This window comes from Aulonocara sp. 'chitande type north' Nkhata Bay, linkage group LG1 (assembly GCF_057382095.1).
Source record: "Aulonocara sp. 'chitande type north' Nkhata Bay isolate Kocher_YH1m ecotype deep benthic linkage group LG1, A_spYH_male_GT1.1, whole genome shotgun sequence".
In the NCBI taxonomy this organism is placed as follows: Eukaryota; Metazoa; Chordata; class Actinopteri; order Cichliformes; family Cichlidae; genus Aulonocara; species Aulonocara sp. 'chitande type north' Nkhata Bay.
In genome coordinates, this window is record NC_141344.1 from 20714907 (window position 1) to 20724504 (window position 9598).

General features: G+C 41.0%; 1 protein-coding gene across 1 annotated transcript; it reads right to left on the minus strand.

The window, feature by feature from the left end:
• Positions 1–3585: 3585 nt before the first annotated feature.
• LOC147339021 (sterile alpha motif domain-containing protein 3-like) lies at positions 3586–9389 on the minus strand. The gene is made up of 6 exons (XM_086297775.1): positions 9296–9389; positions 8931–8949; positions 8439–8523; positions 8184–8348; positions 7687–7893; positions 3586–7454 (listed from the first exon to the last, which is right to left on the minus strand). Exons 1-6 carry the CDS (start codon positions 9387–9389, stop codon positions 7152–7154), a joined length of 873 nt encoding a protein of 290 aa, XP_086153901.1. The 3' UTR covers positions 3586–7151.
• Between the last annotated feature and the right edge of the window lie 209 nt (positions 9390–9598).

A 9598-nucleotide genomic window follows, 5' to 3' on the forward strand; every position in this document is an offset into this window, starting at 1 on the left:
GAGTTGTTGGTGGTGAAGTGGTCTTCGATCCTTCTCTTGTACGCTGCCTTGGCCTCTCTGATGCCTCTTTTCAACTGAGATCTGGCTGCACTGTACTGCATACCATCACCGGATCTAAAAGCGGCGTCACGTTGCTTCAGCAGGACCTGGACCTCTTTAGTCATCCAGGGTTTCTGGTTGGAATACACCCGGAGACGTTTGTCCACAGTGACACTGTTGACACAGAAGTTAATATATGAGAGCACTGATGTTGTGTGCTCTTCAAGGTCCTGATGTTCGAACACGCTCCAGTCCGTGTTTTCAAAACAGTCCTGCAGCTGATGTGATGCACCTTCTGGCCAGGTTTTCACAGTTTTTGTGACTGGGGGGGCTCTTCTCCTAATGGGAGTGTATGCAGGGATCAACAGCATGGACATGTGGTCTGACAAACCTAGATGTGGTAGAGGGGTTGCTCTGTAGCCTTTTTGGATGTTGCTGTAGGCTTTATCCAATGTGTTTTTCCCCCTCGTTGCACATTTAATATGCTGTTCAAATCTGGGGAATACTGACCTTAAATCAGCATGGTTGAAGTCCCCAGCTATAATGTGCACTGCGTTTGGATGGGAGTTCTGCTGGTTGCTTATTGTCTTGTGCAGCTCCTCCATGGCAGAGTTAGCATTAGCATCGGGTGGTACATACACGGCCGTTACCATGACAACAGTAAACTCGCGAGGTATGTAGACGGGTCTGCACTTCACAGTCAAGTATTCCAAATCCGGGGAACAGTGGCTGTCTACAGTCTTTGTGTTTTTGCACCAGCTGTCATTGGTGTAGATGCATAAACCCCCTCCTTTGATCTTACCGGAGTGGCCGTTCCTGTCGTGACGGTGAACCGTGCGGCCTGCTAGCTCAATAGCCGAGTCCGGAATTGATGGCTGCAGCCAAGTCTCCACCCACCACCACTTCCCCTGCCGGTGGCGGACTCCCTCAGGTGTCGGTGTGTTGGTGGTTCTTTGTGTCTGGGGGTGGGCGTCCGGGTACACACCGGCTCACTCCTTGGCGGCCGCTTGTCGGGGCCTGGGGCCTGGGGCTCGCTCGGGCCCCTTTGGAGGTGGGGTGCCCCCGGCCTCTCGGCCTGGGGCTCGGTCACTCAGGCACAGCTGGGGGCCGGCGGAGCTCACGGGCGCGTCACTGCAACTCCCCCTGACTTCTGCTCCGCGGCTGCTGGGCAAGCCCTCATCTGGGACTCTCCTCAGCTCTTACTGGAACAGTGGCGCGGCTGCCCCTCTGTTGGTCTTCCATGGTCTCTTGTGTTCTGGGGGCCTCTGGATGTCTGGAGTTTTGATCTCCTCCATACCCGCTTCACACCCTGGAGGACGGGGCTGTGGCCCCCCCACACTCCCTAGCAGATCATTACATGGAGAAACCTTTGGAATGCAAGCATGCTGATCCACACAGGTATGCACACATGGGTATTCACAGACGCGGACTAAAGCTTTCTTGGCTGCTGCCTCAAAGCACACTGTGCGCTGTCTATCTTGCGTGCTGCACAATATCGTTTATTATTTAGTAAATATTGATATCTATGACTAGCTAGTTTATTGTGATGGTGCTTTGTTTTCTCTATTATTATGTTGCTCTTTGTTGTTTGCTGTCTCCTCTGTTTGTTTTTTTTGTTTGTTTTTTTTTTTTTCTCCATACAGGTGACCCAGGAGTTCTTTTTTTTTTCTCTCTCTCTTCCCCCCCCTTCTCACCGTCTCTTCTCCCCTTTGGTTTTCTTTCTTTCTCTCCCCCTCTTTCTCTCATTCATTCCCCCTGTCCTATTTATTAAAAAAAAAAAAAAAAAAAAAAAAAAAAAAAATGACAAAGGATGAACTGAAGCTCTGCCATCACGTAATGTCGCATACTGCTGTTTCTGATGTCATTTGGAAAAAAAAAAAAAAAAAAAAGTCTCTGTGAGTAATATTATGCTGCTGTCCCGTACACACTTATTGACTGCAATTTGTAATCTCAGTTCGTCGATTTTGTTGGTTATGGACCTGACGTTGGAGAGGAAAATACTCGGAAGCGGTGGCTTAAATGGCTGTTTCTTTAGCCGAGCTAGTGGACCCGCCCTGCAGCCACGCTTTTGCCTCCTTTGTTTACGTTTCCTCTTTGTCTTGCCGCTGGGAAGAACCAACCACGGAGACCCTGGAGCTCTTATTATGTCCTCCGGAATGCTGTGAAAGTGGTGGTAGTCCGATGTAATGCTCCTTGCACAGCGTAATCCCAAACTCAAAAGGTCCTGACGACTGTAGGTGGACTCTACTCGATGTATAATGATAAAAAGCACACACATCCACACAGATACACGTAGAGAAAGTAAAAAACAAAACACCGAACGTGAGGAGCAGTGAGCCGCTGCGTCTGTGCGCGCCGCCATCTTGGTAGGCACCTGGGGACGAGGCGAGTGGCACAGACTGCTTCCAACATGCCAGTCCTCGTTACTATTCACATTCAAGCAGAGCTCAGCAAACCATGGCATTAAATATACATGGAAACCCACTTTCATCAAAAGGACTTCCCCACTAACACGTCCTAATATATGCAATAAGAGAGCCTCGGCACGCTTGAATTTTTGAATGAAAGAACTCTAAAACAGTGTTCCCATGCACATTGCTTTTATCTTCTTTTAGCAGAGCTCTTGTCTTGATTGCCCGCTGATGCACTCTGTAAACCTTCCTTTCACCTTTAAGCTGGGCATGTCTGTTAATAGGGGTTCTTTGTTTGGATATTTGCTAAAATTCATTGTATTTAATGCATATTTCACCCTTGTTGATTTAGCACATAATCGTGTGCCTCAAAATAACTCAATAAAGGGTTTACAAAGTACACAGCAGAGAATTAAATTCCTGTAAATGTGGAGATGTAGCTACATCTAAATGTATCCCACAGAGATGGAGCTGTGGAGCTGCTCTTGTCTGAGAATCAATGAGTCACATTCAGTTTCTCAGAAAAGCGCTGGCCTGGTTTTGATGAAGCCACAGTGATAATATGCCTGTCTTCCCTTTGAGATATAGCATTTGCAAAATTACACTTCTCGTGCTATGGGGATTAAAAACTGACTTTTAACACGAGCAAAAATTGACTTTTAACTTTTTTTTTCTGGCGTTCCGCATAGTGAGAAAAGTTTTCTTCAATTTAAACTTAGCAGCTCTGATTTTATCTTGTACAAGTATATATCAGATATTTTTAATAACTAACATGAACCACAGGGCACTGAAGGAAATGTGTTTACAGTTGAGTAAATGAAGTGGCTCTCTAGGTGAAAATGTGTCCAGCAAAAACATTTGAGTTCCTGACTCCCCACCGTTTTTCTCCCTGCTTTACTGATTAAATTGATTTTTCTTTCTTTTTTCCCCACACAGTTCAAACTTAAAGTCCGACATAATGCTGCTGAAACCTTTGTTTATGTTGTGGGACATTTCTTGTAGAGATTAATGAATAATGATTTCACTCTTTGTTTAAGAAGAAAATAACAATTTTGTGTATTTTTAAGTAATTTTCTATGTGTTATAAAAGGGAGGACAGAAAAAATAACTGCAAATATGAAGCTGAGCATAAATTCAACAAATGTTATAATAAAGTCTAGAAAAAAAAACACTAGCATAAAATAGCATGAGGGACAAAGGCAAGAAGCACAGACGTGGAACACAGGTAATGGTTACAGATGAGCTGACAAAGACCTAAGAAAGCACATGAGCTAATTAAGGCAGGAGGGCAAGGTAACAAGGAACAGGTGAAACTAATCGGGACCGATCAGGCAATCACAAAGGCAGCTCAGGGAAGGAAACCAATTTAAAAACAAACAAAAATGTAAAAAGCCATAGAGAAAGGGAAAGAAATGTTTCCACATTAGCAGAAAAAAGCGCTGTAACTATAACCCTGTAAACCTTACCCAATCTCAGCATGGTGACAGCTGCTAATGGTTAACCACAAAACCCTAGTAAAACCCTATGTTATAACTTAACGCTGTAACCTGACATTTACCTCACTGGAAATGACCTGCACGTCACATAAACGCAGTTCACAGTAACTGTTCCGGCAGTTCCTTACACTCTCAGAAATAGGGGTACCAAAGTGTACCAAAAAGGGTACAAATGCTTGTCGCTGGGGGTGTTCCTTTTTGAAGGACATTTCTGTACCCTTTAGGCTTGGTACATTTTTGTACCTTATAAAGTTGTACCATCTGAAGTACAATCATGTACTTTCCTAAGACATAAATGTACCTTCAAACTATAGTACAGAAATGTTCCCTTGAAAAGGGTACAATAGGGTACCTATGAGGGTACCCCCCAGCGACAACCTATTTCGTACCTAAAGAGACAAAAATGTACCCCCAATAGTCCAAAATATTTGGTTATTTAACTATTTATTTTCGATAATAGAATCACATCAAAGCATTTAAACAACCACAGGAATACATCCTTGATTACATTCATACATTGCCATAGGACATGTTAAGAAAAATACATTCATTTAAAAAAAAGTAAACAATCACATAAAGACATTAAACACCTGAACACAATGTTTTGACGGATCACAGAGATGTCATGTATTTAAAAAACTGTCCACACAAATGTTTTGCTCTACTTCATCAAGCCAGAATATATATATGTCATATATATAGACAAAGTGGAAAATGTTCTTGCAATCACGTCACACAGAATACCTCAAGGACACAAACAGTCTATCATCAACTAAATAGGTGTCTAGAGCTTGAAAATCTAATTCATTTCCTGGATTGAACAGGATCTAGTCATTGTCAACTGCCACTTGGTAAGCATGGAAATGACATTCATAAGTGCGAGGAAGTAACAGTTTCCCACACAATACCCAACAAGTATCAACATTCAAAATATACTTGATTTTAAAGAATATAGGTATGGCTTCAGTGTGTACATGGCCAACTACAAAAACATCCTCAAGTTCATATTTGACACTGCTGACAGATATAGCAGACACACGCTGAAGCACTTTATCCTGAAAATGCACATCTGTAAAACTTTTGTTCATTTCCAGAGCATTCTGTAAGTCACCTGGCAGAGATGAAAATGGCACACTGACACTTGTGCTGAGTGAATGTTCAAAGTCAACAAGCAACCTACCTGAAGAAAACTCCCAGCACTGTTTCATTTGATGACGATTGCTAAGAGTTGCAGTGATGTTTACAAAGTTTTTGCATTTACTCGTTATATTTTTGAAATATTGATGCTTGCTTTCATATCTCATACACCATAAAGGGCGAAGAGGACCATACATCAAAATCAGCCTTGGGTAGTGAATAAGGTAGTGACACTTGGGTGTTAAAACATTTCCAAAGACTTTTGTAGTCATTTCAAGAAATTCTTGAATAAGCAGGTTTAAATGAGCAAGCTCATCTTTTCTCACATTTGTAGCCATTACACGATCTACGATTTCTGAACATAATAAGAACACATGCCAATATGGAGTGCCAGGTGGAACATGGGGAGCCATTAAAAAAGGCAAGAGCCTGAAAAGGCACCATTTTTGACTGGCTGATCCAACTATGTTAGAATTTCGAAGCATCTTTTCCGTCAGTGGCACTGGGCTGTTCGGCTTGTCATTCCTCCCAAACTTCACATTTTTCAGCTCATCATTGATTTCATATATGGTGATGTGCTTTTCCCTGTGAGCTTTACAAATAACCAAGTTCATTACCAAAGGAATAACCCCCTCCAGCAAGTCGTGCATTACATCTGGGGGAAGAGACTGGGTCACATCAAAATAAGGCAGTGCATCAAATGTACAGTTACCATACACACCGTACAAAGCAGCACTCTCTGGGTTGTTTTCCACACAGTTTATGTGGTACTCATGTACTTTGGTTGTTCTAATAACAAAATGGTCCTCACAAAAGTGCTGTTGTATCTCCGAGTGCGAGGCCATACAAAATCGGCATATTCTGCCTGTATTGAAAGACATTGAGAAACGGCCAATCATATGAGCAGAAAGGTTGTCGCATGAAATGGTAGCAAGAGCAGCATGAACTGTGTGCTCTACTTCATCGACACAGATAGTGAAACCCTCTGTGGACAGCATCTTCAAGTCAGTTATCAAGGGCTGAAGTATAGTTTCAAGCCCACACTCTTTTAAATGTGAATGGCGAACCAGTAAGGCTAAATGAATGTGACTCAACTTTGAGCGATGTTTTCCACTTATGTTTCCTATAGTATAATAAAATGCACAGATTTTGTATTTATTTCGTTTTGCACCAAGTGGGTTCACAATTTCAAATTCATCTTCATAAAAATGAAGTCTTAGAGCTTGAGGATGGTCTTTGAAAAATGAGTGGTCTTTAAAATACATGCCATCTTTGTAATCAGTCAAAACATCATCATCTTGATTTCTGTGGTTATCCAGAACAATTTGTTCCCACACATCCTCCACCTGACAGTATTTGTTTAATACCTGTAGGATTGGAACATACGAATAACTACCAATTTTCACACCAGAATGGTCTCTTACTGTGCAACTGATAGGTTCTGTCATGTTCATTTTTGATTTGCAGTGTTCTTTTATCATAAATGGTGAACGAATTGAATCACATGCTTTCTGGAAAAAATCTGAAGTAGACAAAACCTGCTCAAGTTCTGGACAATCACTGAGGCGGAAACCATGTTTATCCAAATGATAACGAATAAACGAGTCGTAGTTTTCTTTAAAAAAACACAAAAGAAAACTAAGATCATCAACGATGTCTTGCTGAACAGAGTGTGGAAGGTTATTTTTTTCAGTACATTTGAGAATAAAGCTAAATAAATGATCTCCTAAATTATCAAGCAAACTGTCCATACTAGGTGGTGTGGGCTGCTGAACTGTGTGCGTCTCGTCTGAACTGTGTGTGTGTGGGTCTTCAACCTCTTTGTGTGCATGGTTTTCAAATCCATCTTCAACTACCTCAAGGCTATTCAAAACAGAGGGTTTGTGTTTGCGATACACATGGCGTCGAAAAGAGTGATACTTGGAAAAAGCTGCCTGGCAGTCATTTATTCCACAAGTGTTGCTGAAATGAGGCTCATGTGCGTGTACTAACCCAACATGTATAATCAACTTCCTCAGAGTAAATGCCCTTTTTGAACATTTTGAACATTTGTGGAGTGGGGGCATATTTAATAGAGTTGGTTAAGTACCCTGGCGACACTTACTGGCAGGGGTTTGTCTCCCTGGTCTCCTATGTTGACAATGCAGTTCTGAAGAAAGACAAGTGTTTTCTTGAAGTATGCAGGGTAGGTCATGTTGAACATGAAGAAGGTGGAGAATGCTGAGATGTAGGCCTCATCCAGCGAGACCTTCTTCAGTGGCAAATCCTTGGTCATTTGAAGAACATTTTGAAGAACAGCAGTGAAGTTTTCGCTAAAGCGGCGACAGATGTTGTCTTGGCAGGGATGCATTAAATCAACCTCATAACACAACTGGAAATGAAAAGAGCAGAATAGACAAAAGAATGACATTTTACATTGAGGATTTAAATTTTTGACATGTTTAAAGACACAGACTGGAGATAAATGTAAAGTGCTTTAACCCGTGAACAAAAATTCTAAAGATAATGAACAGATCGATTAATCAGTTAGTACAGAAAATAATAATCAGATTTAGAGACAAAAAATCATTAGCTGTTTCCCCAATCATCTTAACAATTCTTACCCCTGCAGATGTCCCCAGGAATGGATATCTCTTTAATAGGTCCACAGTACACATTCCTTCAGCTACCTCTCGACGTCTCCATGCAAAGGTTTTTGTCATGCGGTCTTTCACCAGTGCTGTGTCAGGATGTAGCTTCTTGTGCTGATCATTTAGCACCTTGATATGAGCATCAACGGAGGCTGCATCTTCCCCCACAAAGCACGAATCCTTTGTCAAAGCAGATATCAGTATTATCATAAGTAAAATCTGATAAGTTAATGTTACTCGAAATGCGGTAATTTGTACACCAAATGCTTTGAAAAAAATGCAAAAATGTTGAATAGGAATTGCAAGTTGAGCTGACTTTTGTTAAATCAACTGTGAAGTTCCTTTTTCTATGTTAATGTTATCTGTTAACATGTTTCTTTCAATTAATGTTTACTTTTAGCTTTACAGTGAACATAATAAGACTACATATGTTACCTTAGCTCTTAAAGGCTGAGGGTGTGAGGACTTACGAGAGAGGGCTTCAGTCTCTTCAGACAGGAGCTGCTGGATTCCTCTGTGGTCCGATGTTTCTGCGTGCGTCCAAACTTTTCTTTAACCCGGTTCACTTCTTCGTTGCTGATTAGGGGAGCCCGTTCTGCTTTGAACTTTCTCTTGAGTTGGCTGTGCCAGGTGTCCTAGTTGTTTCAAATGTATATAAGTAGTTAATTATGCTTACTTTATATTAATATAATCTATAAAAGAAACAAAAAAGGAGAGGTACTCACATAACCATTTCCGTGTACATCTCTTAAAGGATACTTCACAATCAGGGCTTTGATTACCTGGATGTAGTCTGAGTGGGTTGGGTACCTGTTTCAAACATAAGAAAGACAACCCACAGTGCACTGATTACTCTTATCCTTTCCTGGGGGCTTTTCTGTTCTTCAATTCTTCTAATCATATTGTTATTACCGTAAATAGTATGTTGTAGACCAATGTCAAATCAATGTAGCTAAAGTTGATTTTAATTTTTTAAAAATGGGCGTGGACAAACAGCCACATCTCTCCCAAACTTAATAACATAATAATAACAATAAGCTATCATTGTGAATCTGTCTATATTCCCCAAAAGGAAGTTACAATTAATTCTCTTGATTAATTGTTAATATAAATTAACTGGTAATATAAAAATGTAAGTAAGTGTACTCCCTGCACAGAGCTTACAGCTCTCATATTCGAAAATCCCACTAAGTAGGTGGAATGGTACAAATGTGTACCTTCCATTGTTTAAAATCCCTTTGAGCGGGAAACAAGTTAGATGGGATAAATTTTGCTTAGAAAACGATTTTGTTAATAGCTATATTTACATACTAGCATGTTTTGAGAAATTATTGATTTTTTTACATTTTTGTACACGGTTCGACACTATTTATTGATAAAACACTCGAATACGGCGGGCAGACAGACGTTGAACATTCCACCAACAGTCTAAATAGTCCACATTTGTACCTTTCTTTGTTTAAAACTTAGCTAACTGCTAGCTTTCGCCCATGTTAAATCTAGCTCTTCGGACTTTTGCTAACTCTACTGTAAAATTACACGTTGTAATTTTTATAAAAACACAAAATCACACCCGACTTACCTCTAAATCTTTGCGCCTCGTCGTCTGACACATCAATGCCTTCTTCCATCAACCTTTTAAGGAGCTCCTCCGTGGATAACCCCCTGAGAGTCATTTTCTGTGTCAACGCTAGTCAGCGCGGAGGCGGAGCACTCATCACTGCTGCCTTTTCGGCCTTTGGGATTAATGCGCATTGCGAACTTGACACATGAAAATACAACATTGTGGTATTAATGCGCAGTTGTTTAGAAACCGTTATGCTGTCTTGGCGAACTATATTTGTAACTTACAAAATGTAGTCACCGTAACATAAAAATCTGCTTG